The sequence below is a fragment of the Vigna unguiculata genome, chromosome 5 (genome assembly GCF_004118075.2).
Source record: "Vigna unguiculata cultivar IT97K-499-35 chromosome 5, ASM411807v1, whole genome shotgun sequence".
NCBI classification, from domain to species: Eukaryota; Viridiplantae; Streptophyta; class Magnoliopsida; order Fabales; family Fabaceae; genus Vigna; species Vigna unguiculata.
Window position 1 is genome coordinate 13,993,483 of NC_040283.1, and position 24,718 is coordinate 14,018,200.

At 32.6% G+C, this 24,718-nt stretch overlaps 2 protein-coding genes across 2 annotated transcripts; one reads left to right on the top strand and one right to left on the bottom strand.

Moving 5' to 3' along the window:
• Positions 1–559: 559 nt before the first annotated feature.
• LOC114185401 (LRR receptor-like serine/threonine-protein kinase RCH1) lies at positions 560–4,927 on the bottom strand. The gene is made up of 2 exons (XM_028073105.1): positions 1,515–4,927; positions 560–1,375 (listed from the first exon to the last, which is right to left on the bottom strand). Exons 1-2 carry the CDS (start codon positions 4,456–4,458, stop codon positions 903–905), a joined length of 3,417 nt encoding a protein of 1,138 aa, XP_027928906.1. The 5' UTR covers positions 4,459–4,927; the 3' UTR covers positions 560–902.
• A 15,748-nt stretch (positions 4,928–20,675) lies between these two features.
• Positions 20,676–24,517, top strand: LOC114184093. The gene is made up of 4 exons (XM_028071331.1): positions 20,676–21,059; positions 22,027–22,088; positions 22,210–22,314; positions 24,123–24,517. Exons 1-4 carry the CDS (start codon positions 20,828–20,830, stop codon positions 24,258–24,260), a joined length of 537 nt encoding a protein of 178 aa, XP_027927132.1. The 5' UTR covers positions 20,676–20,827; the 3' UTR covers positions 24,261–24,517.
• Positions 24,518–24,718: the final 201 nt, after the last annotated feature.

Genomic DNA, 24,718 nt, shown 5'->3' on the forward strand with positions numbered 1-24,718 from the left:
AGTTTCATTATCATTATTGCTTTTAGAAACTTCAAATTGAGTTTGAACAAAGTAACAAAGCTTTGTAAGGTCCTAGTAGTTTCTTATTTTTCTCTTAAAAGAAAAATGCATGCATGAACAAAAGGTGTTGAATATGGTCCCCAACCATCAACATAGACAGGATAAAATACTCATTTTCAATTTAGATGTGCTAGTGGGGAAAACAAGTTTTTTTTTTTTTCATAATGAAAAACATCACAAACATATTAACAAAAGGAAATTTACTCTTAATGACGTGAATGCAATTATTTAAATATATCCTAATATAAAATGTCAAAAAGTTTTAAGGTTACTAGTAGTGAAATTAAGAATACTAATAACATATGGAGCTGGTTCAGTGAACTTAGGCTCAAGTTTCTAGTAAGATGAGATTCTAAGCACATTAAGTTTGTCTCACATTTTAGATAAACCAATTATTTTCAAGGAATTTTTGTCCTGAAATTGAGAATAGCCAAAATCTATACTTTGAAAACCTGCATTAAAACAATATTGAATTAACTAGTGATGACAACAAACAAAGGGGGAAAGACAAACTTCACTTCACACTGAACAAGTTGAATTTGTTAAACAATAACTTCTAATATTTTGTTCAGCTAACTACACTCTCTTACTCTAACAAAGGAACTACCTCATAAAGTAACAAGTAGATTATAATGGTTTGTTTATATGTACTTCAATACTGAAAAAAATGGTATATAATAAACAGAGATTACTTCACTGGTCACAATTATCAGACCTTTATCCTTATACACAAGGAAACCAAAATTACGAAGCAGAATTAATTGATGACAACATGATAGAAACAATTCTTGCTAAGAAAATCTCAGTTGCCTAGCCTCATTGCTATATTGACTATTTGAAAGTTACTTGGGTGTTTGAGGGCGATGAGGAGAGTAATGCAGATGCAGATTTGTGCTGCTGGTGCTTATCACTGACATTGGTTCTTCATTAGGAACATTTCTTTCTTGTTGATCATTTGCAGAAGATGCATGAAGAAGCATGTCAACTTTCACACATTCCTCTCTCTCCTGCCTAATTTCCTTCATCATTGCTACAACATCTTTCATGGTTGGTCTGTCATCTGGGCTTGAGTTCACACACAGCAAAGCCACTCCTAAGGTCTGCAACATTTCCTCAATTTCAGATTCTGGTCGAGCTCTCAAGCTTTCATCCACCACTTCAACTCCACCTCTTTTCTGTCTTACCCAATCAACAATGTGGAGTCCATCAGGTATTGTTGGATCAATCGGTTGCTTCCCTGTTAGGACTTCTAGCACAACAATGCCATAGCTATAAACATCACTTTTCTCTGTTATTTTCATCATGTAACCATACTCTTCAATCCCCACATACAAAAAAAGGTAATAATGTATACATGTCAGTACACAGTTATGAAAGATAGCATATTCAGACAAAGAATGTTAAATAAATATTTAGTTTGAGTATTGGGGTAGTACTAGTAGTACTATACTAACCAGGAGCAATGTAACCATAGGAACCAGCTAGTGTGCTAGAAGATCGAGCGAAATCTCCATCATCAACAAGTTTTGCAAGCCCAAAATCAGCTATGTATGGTTCAAATTCAGGGCCTATGAGGATGTTGTTGGCCTTGATGTCCCTATGAACAATTGGAGGAGCACAATCATGGTGCAAATAAGCAACACCTTGTGCTGCTCCTAGTATTATCCGAAACCTTATGTCCCATTCCAAGCAGTTGCCACTTCGTTCATGAAGCAGACTTCCCAGACTCCCATTTGGCATGTAATCATACATAAGCAACCTTGTGTTTCTGTTCCAACAGCAACCCAAGAACCTTACAATGTTCTTGTGGCGAATTGAACCGAGAGTTTTTACCTCTGCTGAAAAGGAATCACGTACCCCTCCATTAACTGCTAACTTGTCACTTTGATCATCACATTTTGCAGCTATTGTTGTTGGCCATAGTCTTTTCACAGCAATGATATCCCCGTTTTCCATTTCGGCACGATAAACAATCCCTGAACACCCCTTTCCAATTACATTGGATTCCACCAAACACTTTAAGACTTGCTCCACAGAGAAGTTTACCTTTTGGAATGGGGTGAACTGCCAAGGCCATGAATCTCCTCCCATCTCAGAATCATTGTCTGCTTGAATGATTTTCCTTGCTCGAAAGACAGTAACAACTCCAAATACTGACATTGCAACAATCAAGGCACTGAGCAGCCCAATAGCCAGTTTGATTATCTCTGACCTCTTAGAATTATTACCATTAAGCATTTTTGTCATAGCATCACCGCTAACAAAACATGAATCATGACCATTAGGACACAAACCTTGGTTTCCAGCCAAATCTGTTGCTGATAGTTGATGGAATAACTTGGTGTCTGGAAGATAACCAGTGATTTTGTTGTAGGAAATGTTTAGAGAAACAAGATTTTCTAGCCCTGAAAAGGCCGCCAAGTCACCTTCAAGATTGTTGTGTGAAAGGTCTAGAACTGACAGTTTTTTCAGAGAAGAAATCTCTTGTGGGATCACTCCAGATATTGCATTGTGACTCAGATTTAGAGAAATATCAAGTGCTTCAATTTGAAGCAGTTCTGGTGGAATGCTCCCTGAAAAATTGTTGCTGCTAAGATCTAGAAGCTGAAGACCTGAACATTGCCCAATTGAGGAGGGAATTGGCCCAGAGAAAGAGTTTCTACTTAGGATTACTCTAAGAAGTGAAGTGAGTTGGCCAATACTCATTGGAACCTCACCAGATAAGTTATTCATAGAAACATCCAAGACCTCTAACCTTGTGAGAGAAGACAGATAACTAGGCAAAGCACCAGAAAGGGAGTTGTTGCTTAGATTCAGCATTTGCAGTTCTTTACAGTTTCCAATCTCAAATGGTAATGACCCAGTAAGCTGATTTTCAGACAGATCCAGGAAATAAAGGCTCTTAAGAGAGCCAATTTCTCTTGGTATATCCCCACTGATTCTGTTGCCTACAAGTCGGAGGCGAATGAGGGAAGTGCAGTTGCCAATCTCAGGAGGAATAGGGCCAGAAATATCATTAGAGATTAGCAGAAGCTTTGTTAAATTTTGAAGTTTGAACAGGCCTGGGGGTAAGCTATCAGTGAGTGCATTGTATGACAAATCCAAAGCCTCAAGGCTTCTACAACCTCCCAAGGATGATGGAATGCCACCTTCAAGTTTGTTCTGCCAAGCAAAAAAGACTGTTAGCTTTGTCAAGCTTCCAATCCCAGGTGGAATTGAACCTGATAGCTGATTTGTATCCAACTGCAACTGTACGAGGTTTGAGAGATTGGATAGAGCTGGTGGTATGGAACCAGAGATGTTATTGTTACTCAACATAAGTTCTTCAAGATTTGAGAGTTTCCCCAAACTTTGGGGTATTCCACCAGAGAGAGAATTCAAGGAGACATCAAGAATCTTCAAGTTTCTGCAGTTACCAATTTCCTCAGGAATGTCTCCAACAAAATTGTTTTGCCACAGCAGCATCTTTTCCAGCTTCTGAAGCATACCAATCTCTCTTGGCAGGGAACCAGAGAGGTCATTCTCATAAAAAAATAAATTGACAAGCTCTGAACAGTTCCCTATTTGAGGAGGAATCTCACCAGAGAGCATAGTACTATAAATAGACAAGGTCTGAAGCATACCTAGCTTGCCGATTGAAGCAGGCAATGAACCAGAAATTTTTGTCTCAGCAAGACCCAACACTGTCAAATTTCTGCAATCTCCTAGCTCATCTGGAATCTTCCCCACAAGGCCATTGTTCCCTCCAGCTCTTATAACCTCCAGATTTGACAACTTTCCTAGCTCCACAGGAAGATCCCCACTGAGACTGTTATCGAAAATGTCAAGGGTTTTGAGATTGACACAATCACCAAGCTCACTAGGGATTGAGCCTGTGAGATGGTTGGAGTTCAAGCTCAAGTTTTGGAGGTTTTTGAGCCTCCCAACACTTGAAGGAATGCCACCCACAAGACTATTGGAGCTAAGATCAAGAACTCTAAGCTGAGAACAGTTTCCAATGTCAGGTGAGATAGTCCCAGTGAGGTTAGCCCCAGAAATGACCAATATTTGAAGGAAGGGAAAAGATGAGATTTTTGAAGGGAAGGGAAGGGCTAGCTCAACATTTTGAATGGTTATCTCAGTGACAAGGTTTGCTGAAGAGCATTTGATGTAAGACCAGCTGCAGGGATTGGAGTCCAAAGGGTTCCAACTGGAAAAGGCTGAAGGAGTTTTGGAAGAGCTTTGCATCCATGAGACCAATGCAGCAACTTCATCAGTTGCAGCAAATGAAAGAGGAAGAAGAAGTGCAAAGAGAAGAACATGGCGAAGAAGGTGATGGTGATGGTTTGTGATGAAAGCTTGCCTCGACATTTGGTTGTGGTTTTTTTGGTTGCTCAAGGCTTGCCTCGGCATTGACATTGGCAATTCCCTCAAAAACTCAACCAAACACAAGCATATCAAATCAAGTTATCAACAACTCTTGGTTTTGTTGCATTGGGACTCTCTTTTTTTTTAAGTCTCACTAACTCACTCACTCTGGTGCCACCACCATAGTTTCTAGGATTACTGTTATACTTGCTTTGTAGTAAAGCAAGAAAAGGAGACAGGGTATTATTATTTTATACGATTTTGAAGTGAACAAGCACCACCTCCTCTGCCTCGGGGTTCTGTTCTTTTGCCTAATATTTTCTCTGGCATTGAATTATGTGACTTGTTTGGCACAAAACTAGTTAATAAGCCATGTGTTGTTGCATTGTTTTCCTCAACCTAGTCACTAACTTAGTCTGCGTCATTTATATATTGTGTTGATAAACGAGCTTCTTCTTTAATTTGAAAGACTCGTTGCTCTACTTTCTGGCATTTTGCTCCTTGTTTCCAAAGCTTCATTCAAAGCAGATTCCCCTTGCATTTTCCAGATTATTAGAATTGCTTTCCAAGCATCTTCGTCAACATAAAAAATGTTACTGCTACACATGAAACCATATATTACTTCACTGTCATTACCATCATAAATAATGTTTTGTAAATAACATTTTCATCACTGTCCCACTACTATCTTGTTTTTATTACTCTATTTCTTTGTAACAGTCGTATAAGTTTTTTTTTCATCAAAAACTAAAGAAAATGTTTAATAGTTTATTTATAATATAATCTCAAATGAGTTACCTATAATAATATATTGTAGTTAATGTGTTTTTCTTAAATAACAATCCCATCTATTCAGTTGTTTTAGGAGTTGAGGATATTTTTCACTTTAACTATGAAAATTATTTAATTTTTCTAAAGTTTTAATATAATTTTAAGTGAATTACATACTTCTTTCAGTCTTTTTATCTCAATATATATTTGTATGTCATTATATATTTTTTTATCATTACTTATTGTCCTTTCTCCTATATAATTAAAATAAGATGTATAATTAAAAAAAAATAGTTAAAATAAAAGTTTTTGTAAAAATAATATAACATTTAGAAAGGAAACGAAAATTAGGGGATATATAACATAAGAAGAATTACAATATAATTGTGGACCATATTGTAATCAATCTAAATGACATTATTTAAAGATCACCTATTAACTAATTTTTGCTTAGAACTAGATATATTAAAAAACAGAACAAATATCTTCAAGTCATAACACAATTTGTACCACAAAAATGTCCAAAATTTTTAAATGAAAAAAATGCTAAGTTTGGATAGTGACAGTTCATTTTTATCACTTCCACTCCAATTATTACACTATGTGTATAGTTTTCAATTTAGACAAACATTATCTTCAACCTGGTTCCATTTTTTTTTATGAGAACTAAATATATATGCTGAAAGTTTGTGATTGAAATTATTTTAAGAATAGTTTTCCTTTGTGTCTTTTTGTTTCCCCAATAATTGCAAGCATATGAATAAACCTCAAGGGATAGCATATGAGTGTTGTTGATAACTAGCAGTGGCATTCATAAGGGTATCCACTTTTCTTGGTGACATATTTAAGGTAGATTTGGACATGTATTGCCCTCACCTCTTCACCTTTTAACCTAATCATCAATGTTTGATTCTCAAACAAAGAACCAACCATAAGGCATTGCCTCTCAACACAGTCTACAAGATCTCAATAATTATTATAGGCAATAGTGGCCATATGACGCTACTTTTGTTTAAGAGGGTACATATATATATATATATTATATAAGACAAAGAAGATGATATTTTAACCTATTTTTTCTGACTCACTTTTAACTTACTTCTTTAATTATCATTAGATCATTTATTTTAATTCTTTTTAGTGATGTGATGTGATGATCTAATGGTGATTCAAGTGGTGAGTTAAAAGTGAGTAAAAAAAAAAGATTAGAGTATCATTGTTCATAAGATAATTAGAAAACTATTATCCACAAGAGTTAGAAAAAAACTATATTCTGTAGTGAGGTAGAAGAGTAAAAATAACTAAAATGTAATGATATTAATATATAATATTATTTACATTACTTAATATATACTAATTCTAATATTTTAGAATATATTAAAAAATAACTTATTAACATCATTGTATTTTAAAAACTTAAAAAAATATATTAAAAACATCAAAATTCTGTATCAAGAAAAATAACAAGTCAAGTTGGATACGAATAATATCTATAAATTACTCGGTTTGCAAAAAAAAGTTTCATATATCACCTATTTCATTATTTCTCAAATATTCATTTAAAGAATAATAATAGTTTTTTAGTACCCGCTTGGTACATACTTACAAATATTTAAAAGAAATTTATAAATTTTAAAATAAAATTATTAAAAAATATAAATTATAAATTAAATTAAATTAATTAATATTTATATTTAATTTAATTTAATTTAATAAAATATAAATTAAATTTTCTTTTTAATTTTTTATGAATAATAGATATTCCCACCTAATTAATTTATAAGTGATGAACAAATTATTCATTACATATTATAATATCCATTTAAAATATTATTTAGTACGCGTAACAAATTTTATTCGCAAAAATTCATTTATACAAATATTTTTGTCAAATCGTATGATAATTAAAAGAAAAAAAAAAAGGATTTGACTTAATGGCTAGATGGTAAAAACGCCAGAGAACCGGTGAGTATGTGATAGTTACCCATGATGGCCCATAAGCAAGAGGACATTTAGAAGTGTCTTTTCAGTTATTACCCTTTCATGCTTTGATTTCAGAGGCAATTGTCCAACATTCACTGTTCATTCCACCCTTCTCATTAACACATGATTTGACCTCACTTCTTCAACTTCACATTTTTAATGTCTTGTCAGTTTCAAACTCTTTTACACATATCTTTTAAGATTTCACAATTTTATTAGATAACAATCAGATGGATTCCTGTTATGTTTTGATTTGATGTGTGAATTATTTGACTTTTTTATTATAAAAATATATGTTTATTACTCAAATTAATGTAAAAGTTTGATTTTTTTTTTATATAGTTTCTTATGCCTTTGTATTAGATGTGAATAAAATATTACTCCCTTTTTTTAGGTAAGTCTCTTGCTACCATTTATAACATCACTTGCTAGTACCATGTATGATTATAACAAGTCAATGCAACATGCATGGATGAACTAATTTAATTTTAAACATTGAGTACATCATATGTAACACATGTATCTATGTACTCACGTTTCATTTCAAAATTCAAATATCAACAACGTATATCACAAATTGCATAATTGCATTTTCAATAAAATTAAAGTATTCCTTAACAATACTCCTTATGAATAATGTCAACCGAAACATTGTCAAAAAGATATTCAAATCTTTAGTCATATCTTCAATGCACAATGTAATTATCACATCTATTAAACATGTTCCACCAATCACTCATTTGACACATCAAAAATATCACTAGTAAACATTAATCTCAACTTCATACATCCAACTGGTAATATGGGCTTTTTTTTGTTTAGGGTCTATTGGAACTCAAATTTGCATAAATGGGTCCGTTATTACCAAAATAGGTCAAGTCGTCAGGGAGGATAACGACATCAGAGGCAATGTCGTCATCTCCCTGACCGGTTTCTTAATTTTTTTTCAACAAAGGTGATGTCGTCGTGCAGAGAAGCAGTTTGTTTGAAACGAAAAAGTGAAGTTGTCTTCACACATGATGACTTCACTTTTTCTTTTTCTCTTTTTTTTCGTAATAAATGAATTTTGATTATTTTTTAGGATTTGGAAGAATAATCAGTAAAAAAATATTAATAGAATAGAAATAAACATTACATTAATATATTTTAACATTGATTAATAATTAAAATACAACAATTAAGTTAGTAGAAAATCATCTATGTCCTCCAGTTCCACATGGAGGTCGTCTTCTAGGTCTGGTTGGTAGTTGTTCTTGGTGTGGTTCATCATGATCATCATCTTCATGTTGATGACTTTAAGAAAATTGGGGATGGTGAACCGTTGTTTGGGGAGTTTGAGAAGACATTGGCGAAGGATAGAATGACATTGATGAAGAAGATCCTGGATAATAGGCGGATAGTGGTGTCATGGTTGAAGTGCCAAACATCTGTGATGGACCAGCACCATAACCTGACTGATGCGAGAAGAAACCGCACGAGGAAGGGACATGTTGGAATTAGGTGTTTGATGGGTTGCCAAACTGAGGGTATGAATGTCCAAACATTTGACTGTGACCCATAGACGAGTGCCAAAAAAATTGTTGGTGATGATGTATAAAATTTGGAGAAGACTCGACATGGCCAGTGTAGGGTTGTGAAGCAGGTTGGGATGGTTCTTGTGACATATCATACTGTAAAATAAATAGCAAGGTCATTCCCATGAATAATTACGCATGATAAAGAGATGTACAACATTGTAGTAAAATTGACCTCATCGTCGGAAGATGTCGTATTTGAAGATATATAGCAAATAGTGTGGTTTATATACCATTGCATGTAGGGTGTTTCATCACGCAAATGGTCGTTTCCGCTAAATGGTGTACCTTGAATGACTCGATTTTGTCGGTCATTCCAAATTACAATCCAACGATGATGTTGTGCCACCTAATCTCTTTCATTTCTCCCCCTCAAGTCATCCTTGTGGACTTGATCCAGGTTAATCGGGTCAAGTGGGATGTTTTGTCTTAAACCAAATTGACGCATGACCCTATCCGCCTAATGGAATTCGACTGTTGTGAAGCAAATTATAGGGATTGTTGCTCTAGCCACTATAGGGATGTCAACAACAATCAACCGACGAACTTCGTTTTGAATATAAGGCCTCCACAAGAACTGAAAAAACATTTGTAGACATTAGTTTCAAATTTAGAAAAATAAATTTTACTTAACTTAATTATTACCTATCTTGTACGAATTTGATCAAATTTCAAGTGAAATTCACTAACTGATAAAGAACCAGCATTTCTCTAATCTTCTTGGTTCATCCACCTAAAAGGTGTATGAATTTGAAGTAAGTTAAATTACAAGGAAAGCATAATAAAAAACAAATAACTGGCAGAAAGTTAGTTTTTACCTTCTGCATACGGGGAAACCATCCCATGCAGCCACTTCCTCATCACTTAAAGGGTCAAGTTGTGGAGCTATAGAAGTGATCATCTCCCAAGCCCAACTGATGAGTTCAAATTTTTGCCCTCATTTAATATTTAAATTTGGGGATTTAATTGAATTTTCTGTGCTTAAAGATTGATTTAATTAGGATTTGTGATTATTGGATTTATTGAGTAAGTTTGGTAAAAGTGGCGTAAAAATTGATTTTAGTTGCATAAAATATTATTGAATATTCTAACGTTTGTTAATGCAGCTGGAATTTATTTTTGGTCAATTAATAGTGTGATTTTGAAGTATTCAAAGTTACAAAATAAGTCCAAAATCAAGAAATTCTGAAAAAGAATAAATCATGAGCTAAATGCACCCCCAGATTTTATTTGCACACTCCTCCCTCAAGTGGACCACAAAAAACCTGTTCTGCACCCCCAGTTTTCACTAAGTTGCACCCCTCCTACTAATTAAACTCCACTCAACCAGATCATGCCATGTGGCAATCCTCACCTTTTAAAATTAGCCAACCATAAGCTGCCACGTGTCATAATCCTCCACTCACCAAATTGACCACTCAGATCTTGCCACATCATCATCTCCTCCATCTCACACATGAAACCCTAACCCTAGTTTCCCTACCACCCTCCACACAGCCGCCGCCGCCAATCTCGCCGGCCACCGCACCACCATCTTCGTCCGCGACCACCACGATTCTGCAGCACACACATCTCCTCACCGCGCCACCACCATCTTCCTCCATTCGTGTCGTCATCTCCATCAACCACCATGAGCACCGCGTCGCGCCTTCACCGCAGCAACACTTCGCACTTCGCCGGAATTTGCACCGTGAGAGCGCCACCATCTTCCTCCTTCGCGCCATCACCATCTTCTCCGCGTTTCCGACCACCGCGAGGAGGCACTCCACACCATTGCAACAGATCACACCTTCTCCGCAGCCACTGCAGCAACGCACGAGCCAGCGCCATTCCGCAGCCACCATGTTCGCACCGCAATGACAGCCATGGAAACTGCCACACCTCCACGAAGCAAACTGGCGCGCCTCCATTACAGCATTTGCACCGCACCTGCGCAGCTCCGTCCCGCACAGCAGCACTCGTCGGAGAAGGAGGAGTGCGCCTGCAACCTTCATTCGCGCCACCACGCCGGAAAACGGCAGCAGCCGCCGTCAGCCGCGCAGCCAAGGAAGAGTGTGAGAGAGAAACCCTATTTCTGGAGAGAGACGCGCCACGTGTCAGGCTGCTATTGGACAGTCAAACTGGTCAACTGGTCAACTCTGGTCAACTGGTCAAAGTCAACAGTCAACTCTGGTCAAAACTGCAAATATGGTTAAATGAGAAGGGCAGAATTGGAAATTGGACAGGAATTAAGTTGCTAATTAATTAAATAAAAATAAAAGATTTTAGCAACTGACAGATAAAGCCCAAAGTCCAGTTGAAGCCTATATAAAGAGACTTAAGGGAGCAGAAGGGACGGACAATTTTTACAGCTGACAGCTTAGACACTTAGAACTCTCTGGTTTTGGCAGATACCGTCTCCACCACATCTCTCATTCTTTCTTTTTCTTTCTTTCATATCATCATGTATTCCATCAAAGCCATGGAGGGCTAAGCTTTTAGGGTTGATTTCACTGTAATTTCTTAACTGGATTCTGAGGTTAGATGAATTTATATGTTTTGTTATTTTGATTATTGTTGTGGTTTTTGTTTATCTATGTCTTTTGCTTCTTAATTGAATAGAAAATAATGATTTTAAATCTACATGCATGTTAATCATATGAGTTAAGAGGTTTTTAAATAAAATTGAGACTTTACTTTGATTTTGTTTAGAAACTTTCATTTGATTAAATAAGTTTTTGCCAATAATTGAGACTTTAATTTGATTAGAGGTAATTACTTTAACTAAAATTAGTCAAGACTTTACTTTGATTAATTAAGTTTTCTATTTGGTAAAGAAACAAAGGAATAGACATGATTAGGCATAGTAAAATTAATTGAGACTGTACTTTGATTAAATTTACTATGGACAATCTTATTTAGAAAAAGCAGTGGAATTGACCTATTTACTATTACTGTGTTTACAATCTTCTGTGTCATTTTCTTTGCATATCAAAACCCCCCTATTTTTATAGTTGCTAGTTTTAAATTGCATTTTTGAGAATCAAATATTTGAGATCAATTTCGTATTCGTTGTGAGACGACTCAGGGTTATCTTAACCCTAACTATTTTCTTCACTACAAACTGGCAATACTGAAGTTGCTAAAGTAGTGGTAATTTGATTGCCTAACGACAGCGATATCAAATTTGGCGCCGTTGCCGGGGAGTACGGTTAGTATTTCTTTTATTTTGATTCTGTTTTTATTTATTTATTTTATTTTATTTTATTTTATTTTTTATTTTTATTTTTTTATTTATTTTACGCATATACGTTTGATATAGTTTGTTATTTTGTAGTATCTAGTTTTCTGTTAATATACTCCAAGCAAAGTTCTATTTTTGTTTTGATTAAGAATTTCTTTTAAGAAATTTTTGAGACTAGTTTGGAAAACTCTGTCTGGGAAAGACTTGGTATTTAAGTTGTCAACTGTGACGCACCTCTCTTTCCTGGGAGTAGACCCAACGACATCTTAACTCATTTCTTTCTTGAAATCTTTCTCCAAAACAAGAATAGGAAGAAAAAAAAAACACACAGGGAAACACTTTCAGGTGGACTTGCATAGTGCATGACTCGGGCCAATCCGGGTCAATTCTATCAACTTGATTCAGAACTTGAAAGGAACTTGCGTAAATCACGTAGGAGACTTGAACTCAGGTGTTCTACTGAAGGAGCACCATCATCATCTGAACCTACCACTGAAAGTGTACCGCTAGAATCACTTCCGGTGATTAACATATCTTCTGATCCATCACCTGAACCAGAAATTCAAGAAGATAGAATGGAAGAAAGAACAATAAGAGAGTTGGCTTCACCGGATGCAGCAATTACTCAAAACATATGCATCCAATATCCAGATGGAGAATGTGAGCTTAAGTCTGGGTTAATCCATCTTTTACCCAAATTCCATGGATTAGCAGGAGAAGACCCATACTATCACTTGAAGGAATTTCATGTTGTTTGTTCATCCATGAGACCTACAACAGTGACAGAGGAACATATCAAGCTTAAGGCTTTTCCATTCTCATTGCAAGATGCCGCTAAGAATTGGTTATACTGCCTTCCGCCAGGATCCATCAATACCTGGGAGACTCTGAAAAGATTATTTCTGGAAAAGTTTTTTCCATCATCTAGAGTTGCTGCTATTCGCAAAGATATTTATGGGATAAGGCAACAAGAAAGAGAAAGTCTTCACGAGTATTGGGAAAGATTCAAAAAGTTATGTGCTTCCTGTCCTCATCACCAAATAAACGAGCATCTCCTCATTCAGTACTTTTATGAGGGATTGAGTATCATGGATAGACAAATAATAGATGCTGCAAGTGGAGGGTCATTGGTGGACAAAACGCCAACAAATGCAAGACAATTGATTGAAACTATGGCGTCAAACCATCAACAATTTTCCACAAGGAGTAATTCTATAACTCTATTGAAGGGAACCCATGGAGTAGAAGCTTCATATGTTGCAGATCACAAGAAATTAGAAGGGAAGTTGAATGACTTAGCAGCCATGGTAAGGACCTTGACAGACTTACAGAAAAAGCCTATCCCTTCTACTTTATGTGGAATTTGTGCTTCTACTAATCATCCTACAGAGGCTTGTTCTATGTTAAAAGAGACAGGGACGTTAGATAATGAACAACCTCAGGCATATGCTGCAAACACCTATGGCAATAATAGACCACCTCGGTAGCAATACAACCATGATTTGTCCTCCAACAAGTACAACCCAGATTGGAAGGAATATCCCAGCCAGAAATGGGGAAATCAACAGCCTCAACACCAACAAGTCTATGTTCCACCTCAACAGAGGCAACAACCACAACCAGCTGCAACCTCTGGTGATTCAAACATGGAAGCAATGATGAAAATGATGGCTGACATGATGAAGGGACAAATCAATGAGTTGAAACAGACAATGGAAGCAACCAATCAGAATTTGCAAAATCAGATTGGACAAATGGCAAATGAGTTAAATCAGATAAAGTCTCAACAAGGCTCGAGCAATTTGCCTGCACAAACTGTAATCAACCCGCGAAATGTAAGTGCTATTACTTTAAGATCGGGTAAGCAAATACAAGGTCTTGGGGATGCCCAAGAAGATGAAGATAAGGACAATGAAGTTGTACCTAATGATGAAAGAGGAAGATCAGATGAAGCAACACAAGCAACATCTGAGATGCCTGCACCCAGTGATAACTCCAGGTTGGTATCCCCTAATACTTCCTCTGAAAATCCTTCTCCTTATTCTCCTCCTCCTCCCTATCCAAACCGTTTGAAACCAAAAACTAAAAAGATGGAGGAGTTAGACAAAGAAATCCTGAATACTTTCAAGAAAGTGGAGATAAACATTCCTTTGTTGGATGCTGTGAGACAAATTCCTAAATACGCCAAGTTTCTCAAAGAATTACGTACACATAAAAGGCGTATTATGGACAAAGAGGTAGTGAACATGGGAAGAAACGTCTCTAGCTTAATTAAGAAGCCTGCAGTCAGAATGCCGCAAAAGTGTAAGGATCCAGGTATGTTTTCTGTTCCCTGCATTATAGGAAGCACTAAGTTTGACAATGCTATGTTAGATTTAGGAGCTTCCATTAATGTAATGCCTTTATCTGTTTTTACTTCACTTCATCTTGGACCTCTTAAGTCTACTGGTGTGGTCATTCAGTTGGCCAACCGTAGCACAGTTAACCCTGCAGGTGTGCTAGAAGATGTGCTTGTCCGTGTGGACAAGTTAATTTTTCCTGCAGATTTCTACATCTTGGATATGAAGGATGATGAAGGAATGAGTTCAACCACAATCATCTTGGGAAGACCATTCATGATTTGAGTCTTTACATTGATTTATTTGTAAATCAACAACAATAATTAATTTAACAATAATCTCTAGATAACCAATGAAGAATCTTATTTAGAAAAAGCAGTGGAATTGACCTATTTACTATTACTGTGTTTACAATCTTCCGTGTCATTTTCTTTGCATATCAAAACCCCCCTATTTTTATAGTTGCTAGTTTTAAATTGCATGTTTGAGAATCAAATATTTGAGATCAATTCCGTATTCGTTGTGAGACGACTCAGGGTTATCTTAACCCTAACTATTTTCTTCACTACAAACTGGCAATACTGAAGTTGCTAAAGTAGTGGTAATTTGATCGCCTAACGACAGCGATATCAAATTTGGCGCCGTTGCCGGGGAGTACGGTTAGTATTTCTTTTATTTTGATTCTGTTTTTATTTATTTATTTTATTTTATTTTATTTTATTTTATTTTTTATTTTTATTTTTTTATTTATTTTACGCATATACGTTTGATATAGTTTGTTATTTTGTAGTATCTAGTTTTCTGTTAATATACTCCAAGCAAAGTTCTATTTTTGTTTTGATTAAGAATTTCTTTTAAGAAATTTTTGAGACTAGTTTGGAAAACTCTGTCAAGTTAATACAAGCATATGCTATCAATCTTAATGTACATCTGTTATCAAGTCAATAGTAAAATTTGTTAGCTTCTCACCACCTTATGTTTTAATCTATATGATCATATCATTAAAGGAATCATGACATCTCCTTAAGTATGTTACTATTACCACCTAGTGCTTGAATAACTATATCATCGCCTTAGTGCCCTAACATATCTGTATGATTCTCTAATATCCCAAAACTCATGCATATCAACACCGACTTCACATAAGTGACCATCATGTAGTGAAAACCTTTCGGGGGGAGAGAGAGTTATCTTTGTCTCTCTCTCTCTCCCTCTCACTTAGGTTACAAGCTCTCACTTAAGCAACAAGCTCTCATTTTGAGCTAAACACTTTATCAAGCTTGTTGCACGAGTGATGGTAAGCGGTGAAGATGACCATTACACACCTTGGACATCACTTGTAAGCCACCACTTGAGCAATATCAAGCTTGAGAGAGCTCAGTGTTCAATATTAAAGAAAATACAATAAAAATCAATTTAAAACATATTCTAAAATCATATAAACCATTAACTATATTCAAAATAAATCCATATGGATTGCTACTATCATTTACTCTTTATTTCATTCCTAAAATCATACTCAAAGTTAAATACATCACATATTTCGCCCATCTAAACAATTAACTCATTAGATATATGTAAATATTAAATCCCTTAATTTGGATGTAATTGCTTACAAGCTTAAACTTTTCTTGGCATTTTTCAAAATTCAATCAAATCCTAAGTAATTCACCAACAATCAATCCCTAAACCAAAATCATCTCCTCTTTATCAAACATTCAAATAGGAGAAGAAATAGAGTAAACTCATTAGTATGGATTGAACCACTTACCACAACTCAAATTTGGCTGGTCTATCTTACTTTTTATCTAACTACCTCCTTAGATATAAGCCAACATAACAACAATAGTCAAATTCTTATCTAACTTAAAAGAGAATTTAGAGAAAAGAGTTTTAGAGGGATAAAATAACTAATTCAATAAAGAATAAGTGTTCATCCTCTATTTATAAACTTTCTATTCTTTATCAATTTAAAATTTATCTTTAAATAAGCTCAAGTCTTACACAATGAAGAAATTTTTTCTCTAAAAATACATATAATTTAGTAAGGGTCATAGGCTTTAGTTTGTTAGATTGAGTATTTATCATTAGGAATTAAATTCTTTGATTGTGATTCAATCCATTTTAATTGAGCATTGACCTTGATTCTAGTACCAATTATTGGATCGGGTACTTATCACTAAACCAAAAGTCATAGCAAATAGTTAGAACACAATTTTTTTTACTTAAGAATATAGTAACACAAACATTCTGATTCAATTGTGACTTAACACATCTGACCTATGATACAAAACAGTAATGCACTTTGCAACATATTTTATATAATCTTTTATTTTAGTTTTAACAAAAAAAAACTACTTTTTTCATTTTTGTTCTTCATATATGTGAATAATTATTGGCTTTATAGTCAATAACACCGGTAACATCTCTAATTTTAATTCTCCTACTACAACAAAATTCGCTTTAGAAAACAACACAAAATTGTGAGTTAAACCACAAAAATCGTGAGCTAAAGTTTAGACAACAATTTTTTAGACTTAGTCTAGGTGAGCGTAGCTGTAAGTAATAGGCCACAATTTTCAGTACGATAACAATTTTAAAATTGTTGCTTAAAATCCTCATAAAAGGCAATGATTTTTATGTACGCGTTTTTCAAAATTTCACATTTTCAACACTGTGAGCGCTCTTAGCGTTTTCAGTCTAAAATCAAAGGGAGGGAAGAAAATCAATTTTTTGCATTTTTGGAACTAAGTTTGCATTTTCAGTCAAATAAGAGGGAAGGAATATTTATAATATAAAAGCATTAATTTTTAGTGTATTTTAGACCACATTTTTATGAATTAGCCCACACTTTTTACAAGCAACATTTATATAAATGTTGTTTAAGATAGTTTTTAAGCCACATCTAAAAAAATGTTGCCTTTACTATGTTTTTAGACCATATTTTTATTCATGTGGTCTCATTTAGTGTTGTTTAAAGTCATTTTTGTTGTAGTGTCCCTTTTGAAAAGTACAATTACCAAGATAAATAAATTAATATAAAAATGGTTAAATTTGTTTTTAGTCCCTAAACTTTGATGTGAAATTGAAATTTGTCATTGTCCAAAACTTTGATACATTTTTGTCTTCAAACATAAAAAATGAATGAATATAGTCCTTTTAACCTAATTACATTAAATTTTTTTGACATATCAAATGTGTTCCTTAGCTAACATTGAAGTGAGAATGTGTCAAACGATATAAAAAAACTCAAATTTTAGCATGAAACATGTTTGACACAAAAAAAAATTAACGTAACTAGGTTAAATTCTTATATTCATTCATTTTTAAATTTTGGAGACCAAGATGTATCCAAGTTTCAAATATAAATGAATTTTAAGTTTACATCAAAGTTCAATGATTAAAAACATATTTAACCCATTTAAAAATTTAAAAATTAAATTTTTTTAAATTCTTCTCTAACTTCCAGGTTAAAGAAAAGAGGTTTAGAAAGATAAAATAACTAATTAAATAAAGAATAAGTTTTCATCTCTATTTATAAATTTTATGTTCTTTATCCACTAAAAATTTATTTTTAAATAAACTCAAGTCCTACATGGTGGAGAATTTTTTTTCTCCAAAAAATACATATATTTTAATAAGGAGCTTAATATTTAGTTTGTTGGATTGAATATTTATTATTAGATATTGATTTCTTAGATTGTGATTCAACCCACCATAATTGTCTATTGACCTTGATTCTTCTACCAATAATTAGATTAAGTACTTGTCATTAAGCTAAAAGTTATAACATATCATTGGAAAAACATAATTTTTTGTTTTGAGAATGCTAACCGGTGCTCTAAAGGCGAAAATTAATTTGCATTGATTTCTTTATTTTTACATTGAAAGTTGAAATAATTAAATATAGTAATAAGATATTATAAATGCATATAACAAATTTTATAAAGACAAAAATATCCTTTTAAATTTGTAGAAAAGAAAAGAAAAGAAATATCTTTGTGGCACTTCAAGAGTCTCTCAAGGTGAAAGTTTCAAATGTGAAGACGGTAAACCTTTAAAAAGTATGTCTTTAAGTTTTACAAAAAAATTGATACTTTAGTTTTTTTTTTATAAATTTTTTAGATGTTTAACACTATTTTTTTTATATTTTTTTTGCTAGTTATTATGTTAATTTAAACTTCCTTATGTTTAATTATATTTAATTTTTAACAACATTAAAACATAGTTATTTTATTATTTAATTATTTTTCAAATTTTATCGGTGAACATTAAATAAAATAAGAAAGTAATATGTATAGTATTTATGGACAACGACAGACCTTTGATGGGACTGAGGGGGCCATGGCCTCCCCAAATTTTTGTATATATTATGTAATTTTAAATATAGTTTTTAAAAATTTAATATTTTTAATATAATTTTAATATTTTAATATTTTTTATATATCTATATTTATATTTAAAAGAACTTTTTTTTGTTGTATACATTTATTTTTCAATTTCACATTTTAAATATTTTTTAAAATAACAATAATTATTTTATTAATATTATCTTTAAACGATTATTTGTTCAATTTAATCATTTCTGGGTTTGACTGTTTTTTAAACTTAATTTTGATGAAAATTAATTATAGTAAAATTATAAAAAATATTTTTATTTAATTTTATAATTATAATTATAATAATAACAATAATTATAATTTTATTATTTTTTATTATCTTAAAAATATTAAATACAATGTTTTTATTATTATTAGTTTATATAAAAAATTTTAAATTACTCTTTTGGTTCATATTTTCATTAAAAATATCAAGTTGATCGTCGAGTTTTTTTTTTATTTGAATTTGGTCATGATTTTTGAAGAAATGATGCAATTAAAACTTTTTTCGTCAAATATTTTTAATTAGATCAAGATTTTTTCATCAAAACTAAAGATGATTTGTTTTGTTGGTGTAATAGATGAAAAATCCTTACTTTAAGAAATTTAACAAAATAATCAAATTACATCAATTTTTATAAAATCGGAACCAAATTGAGACTAAAAATAATAGAATACCAATTTGAATTTTTTTTCAAAAAAATGAACAAAAAAAGTAATTCAACCAATATTTTGACACTCTAAAATTTTTGTTGAAGATCCGCCACTGCTTATGGACAATTTTGTCTTTTAAATAAAATAAAATTACATTAATGGTAATTATGTCAGATTTAATTTAATATTACATTTACCTATATAAATTTTATAGAATTCAATCCATATTAATTATCTTAACCAATGTCTTTAGAGCACTGGTTATCAAGAGTTTTTTTTTTTAGAATATAATAATACAATAATTATGATTCAATTAAGATCTGACTCATCATATGTATGATATAAGACAATTAATGTACTTTGGAACATAGTTTATACAATCTTTTATTTTAGTTTTAACAAAAATAAATACTATTTTTTTCATTTCAATTCTTCGTATTGTGAATAATTATTGGCTTTATAGTCAATAACACCAACAACATCTCTAATTTTAATTCCCACTTTTGAAAAGTACAATTACTAAGATAAATAAATTAATTTAAAATTTTATAAATAAAAAAATAAATAATTAAAGTATAGAAATACTATATCTATCCGTTCTAAAATGACACTTATACTTTTTTTTTCCAGTTCTAAAATAAATATTATCACCCCTTATGTCCTTAAAAATATTACATTCGTACTTTTTTTTTTATTGTTGATCTATATTTATGCTTGTATGTTTTTAAAAACATATTTATATTTGTATGAAAATCATGTTTAAATATAATAATGTATCGAGAAACCTAATCATATGTCTTATAACTATTTTTATTATATTAGAAAATAACGTTTTTTTCAAAAATGTTTTTTTTTTTACATTTTTATGACAAATTGAGTCACAATATAATGTTTTAGATAATGTTAATACATAATAATAAAATATTTAAATTTTTATAAAATTGTGTACTTTTTTATTTTCTTAACTTCTATTTAATTTTCAATTAATATTTAATTTTAAAATAAGATAATAAAGATGAAAAAATCTTTATTAAAAACATAAGAAAATAAATGTTATTTTATTTAAAATATAAAAAGGTAAATACCTTTTAAAACCTAAATAAGATGTGATTATTATTTTCCTAAAGATTTAGCAAACATAAATGTGTATTTTAAAATTAAAGAAATGCAAGTATAAGGATAATTTCTTTTATATATATTTATGATTTTTATCTGTGAATATATATATTTTCAGTTTCATTTCACACAACAAAAGGATACAAATGTTTGGGCTTCAAGACTACCTTATGGGCCCAACTTTGTGAGGCTGAGAACCAAGGACTACAATGCTACTATGTTCTTTCTTCTACCTTAGTTGCAAAATCTCACTTCAATTTGCACTCACTCCTTCTTCCACAATGTGTACCTGAAAAAGCCACAACTTTTTTTTTTATTATTATTGAAACCAATTTAAGTATTTAATTTTTTCACAGTTAATACATTTGAGAGTGAAAAAAAATGTCTGCATCCTCTGTTGTTCGCAATTTTTGTTCTGTGGCTTCTGGTTTTCCGAATTGCCGCCAAAACCAAACCTTGGTTCCTACCCATCATCAGTTTCAGTTACGCAATCCCCTTTTGAGGTTAAAGAAGCAACCTTTCCACTCAATCACTCATTTCAAGAGTTCAAGAACAACTCAGAAGCCTCGTCCCACTTTTGTAGTTTTCGCAGCACAATCAAATTTCCTTAAAGGTTGGTCTCATTGTTTTTTATTGAATTATTTTGGATATGTTTAGAAAAGGTAAAAGGGTGGCGAATTTAAGTTGGGTTTAGGGGTTTTGCTGTTAGCAGGAAGTTTCGTGGATAGAGAGATGATTGTTCGATGTCATGTCAGTGAAGAATGTGTTATTATTGAAGTTAGAAATATTGAAAATGAGATAATTGTTTAGTCAAATGACATACTAAATGAGTTTGCTAATGCATATGATTTTTCCCCTTTGACGAATTGTGGTTAAAATTTGAGTAGCATCTATCCATATAATCTTCGGATTAATTTGTTCGTTGCAGCTATTTTAACAACAAAGGGGTGTTTTGGTTTAAATTTCATTTATGATGTTATGCTCTATCTTCCAATGTCAAGCATATGCATAACAATGACGAAGTGTTATTGGGCTTAAATGACACCAAACTATCAAATCTCAAGATATTGGTGATTTTGGGATATAAAAAACTGAAAACTGGTCATCTTATAACAGCGCTGTTGTTTCTTGGAAGAATGCATTGCTCCATGACTTGTGTATGACATGTCAAATTTTCCTGAAGTGGTGTAGCTCAAAATTCAAAACTTATTGCTGAGATTTTTCACATAGTTTTCCTATATATGTGACTAAGTGGATGACATGATCCTTTTATGATAGCAACTGTTATTGATTAAACCTGGTAATTGCATGCGTTTTTGTAATTTCAAAAGGGGTGAACATGATGCTGGCAAATGGTCTTAGATTGATGAATCACTAATGTGCCATCTTTATTGAAAGGAAAACAGCATTTTATTATGAATTGTTTCATGTATAGAGTACCTTATTTTGCCCTTTTGAATGGCTAACATTGATTTTTTGCTGGGCTGTTTTTGTTTCAATCATAGTCAATTTATTTAGCCTACTTCCTTCTAAGAAGCCCCTTCTCTTTTGTTTGAATTGTTACTGTGATTATGAAATAGTTCTGCAGAATGCATGGAGAGTTGGAAGGGATGGAGTTGAGGCAGGGACTAATCTGGTTCCTGTAAGTCAGATTTTCCATTCAAACATTAAATTACTGTTTGATATATATTCAAACCATTCTCTCAAATTTGTAAAAAATACCGATGTTTATGTTTCTCTTTTATTTTCTTCTCTGATGCTAGAATTCTGTTCCAAGGCCAATAGCTAGGATTTCAGTAACAGTTGTGGCTTTGAGTGTTACACTTTTTGTGCTCAAGGCGTTCTTCTCTACGGCTTTCTTTATATTGGTAAGTCATCTTATTTACCTCATCAAATTAAAAATTGAGGATTATTATTTTATTTTATAATACAGAATCTTAGCATGAAATCATTTGTCACACGCATGCATGATGGTGAAATCAAATTTTGCTTACTACTGCTGCTTCAATATTGAGAAACTAGCGTGAATCCAGAGGGATGGATTCGTTTTACAAATTGATCTAGGTTGGAATGCTAATAAGCAAGAAATTTAAGAAATTATTTAAAACAAGAACATGGAAGTAGATAAGAACATGGAGTGAAAATTGATAGACGTCACACTTCCAAGGATGGAATATAAGCCTAAGAGTTTAAACATACAAAGGGATGAATGACTTTTGATAAAACTCATGGAGTTCTTGAATCACTCAAGAACATAAAAGAGATAAAAATGGTTCAGCTTATATACAAGTTTTTGTCATTACATCCCATTTAAGCTCACTTAAGCTACTAATAATCTACTTAAGCTAATAATGATCCCACTACTTAATGTCTGATTGTAACTGAAGTTGTGACAACCAAAAGTCACCGAAAAGCATTCAACAATGCATTGTTCTCTTTGTCTTCCAAAGGCTGGTTGCCAATGGACCCTTATTACAACTTGAAAATAAAACCAAATTAAAGTCCATTAATTGATTAACACAAAACATAATTTGGTCAGCCAATTTTTACAAAAGATTGAACCATTATTTAAACAAACTAATTACTTAGAAATTGCATCAAAGTGGTGTGCTAGTCCTCCTCCGTTTGAGCCATGATGCAATTCACATAAGAAACAAACAAATTGACTTCAGAATATCAATTCCATGGTTCAACATCGTCAAAATCATGTTTTATAGTCTAAGAATTTTGGCTCACACTATCAATTATGATGGAAGGATCACTAACAAAACAGGTTAGAGAGGATGGTACTACTATGAAATCTCCCTATTAAAACCTTTCACATCTTCTTATGTATTATATAATAACTACAATGCCATGAACACAAAAAGAAAAAAAAAAAAAACTATAGACTTAGTGATGGTGAAGCCAGCCGACAAAACAAAATTATGAAGGTAGAAAATATTTCCCGGACATGATTTTCTTTTTGTCAAAGTGACAATCAATGTGTGTTGTCCTTTCAAGTCATATCTTCAATAATCTCCCTCAAGTTACTGCATAGGAGTCAACAATTAATGACCTATTTTTGTCACTGATACTTTCGACAATTCCCATCCATTGATATGAGATGCTTGCATCTTTAGTGGCTATTTTTCAATTGACAAATCACAAAGTAGCCATACATAAATAATTATTGAAAAAAATGTTTCAATAGTAAGCAGTCGAAGTCATGTAGTTGCATGTGCAATTTTGTACAGTTATATATGTTTACCGATAAAAGGATATGTTTCAATTTGTGCAGCTTGCATTATTCAGCCATGACATACAAGTGGCAAATTGAGTTTTTATTTTTCTTGTCTTGCCTTCCAGTAAAAAAAAATGTTGTCATCAGTACACCATCATTCACCATTTTGGTTGAGTACATGGTTCTCTTCTGATGGTTTCAAAAGTCTATATGTTGTTTTGTTTATGGATAGCAGTTTTGACTATTACATACAAGCCATACCAAGGTATTTGAAGGGAACTTTACAAAGAAAAAGGGATGGTTCTGAATTATACCAAAGTATATGTCTCTTAAGCTGAATGTATTTTTACAAAATAAAAACTCTGAATGTATCCTAAATTTTGGTGATGGTTCTAAGCTTTAGATTTCTGTGATATATCCTGTGGTTAATCCAGTGAATTACTTTTTTAATAGGCCACTATAGGACTTTCATACTTTGCATACCTAGCATTCAATAAAGATCAAGGATCTAGAGGGAACAAAGAAACTACCTCCACCTCTATGGATGATCCAGTGGAAGAAGCTAGAAAGATAATGGAAAAATACAAGTAGCAGCATCAGATTTAAGGTATTGTGAAGCTCTAAAATTCTGCATATACATTTGTTCAGAGTAAGTATTTTTCTGTTGAGTTTTAAATTTGATAGATGGATTGTCAACAGGTATGTGAATGACATTTTCCATTTCTAGATCATATTATAGTCTTTAGCATAGACATTGCAAACATTTTCCACTGCATGGATGTTAGTTTTCTTTCTTTTTATTGGTGAATATCAGATTATGCATAAATGTTAGTTAAAGCTTGTTTGGATCTGCTTAGATTTTCAGGGAAAATGTTTTTTCTTTCAATGGTCATATGAGGCTGAGGAAAACAAAAGTAGCTATAAACTGTTTTGTACTTAAAATAAGATCATGGAAAGGCGTAGTTTGGTTCATCGGAGACTGGATTCTAGTTTTTAATTTATTTTCTTTTGCAAAAAATAAAAATAAAAAAGGAGGGGAAGAAGAAATT

Coding starts and splice junctions, on each gene's coding strand:
- LOC114185401 (XM_028073105.1), bottom strand. CDS start 4,458: ATGTCAATGCCGAGGCAAGCCTTGAGCAACCAAAAAAACCACAACCAA. Junction 1,376..1,514: donor CTATGGTTACATTGCTCCTG/GTTAGTATAGTA, acceptor TGGGGATTGAAG/AGTATGGTTACATGATGAAA.
- LOC114184093 (XM_028071331.1), top strand. CDS start 20,828: ATGTCTGCATCCTCTGTTGTTCGCAATTTTTGTTCTGTGGCTTCTGGT. Junction 22,089..22,209: donor CAGGGACTAATCTGGTTCCT/GTAAGTCAGATT, acceptor CTCTGATGCTAG/AATTCTGTTCCAAGGCCAAT. Junction 22,315..24,122: donor CTACGGCTTTCTTTATATTG/GTAAGTCATCTT, acceptor CTTTTTTAATAG/GCCACTATAGGACTTTCATA.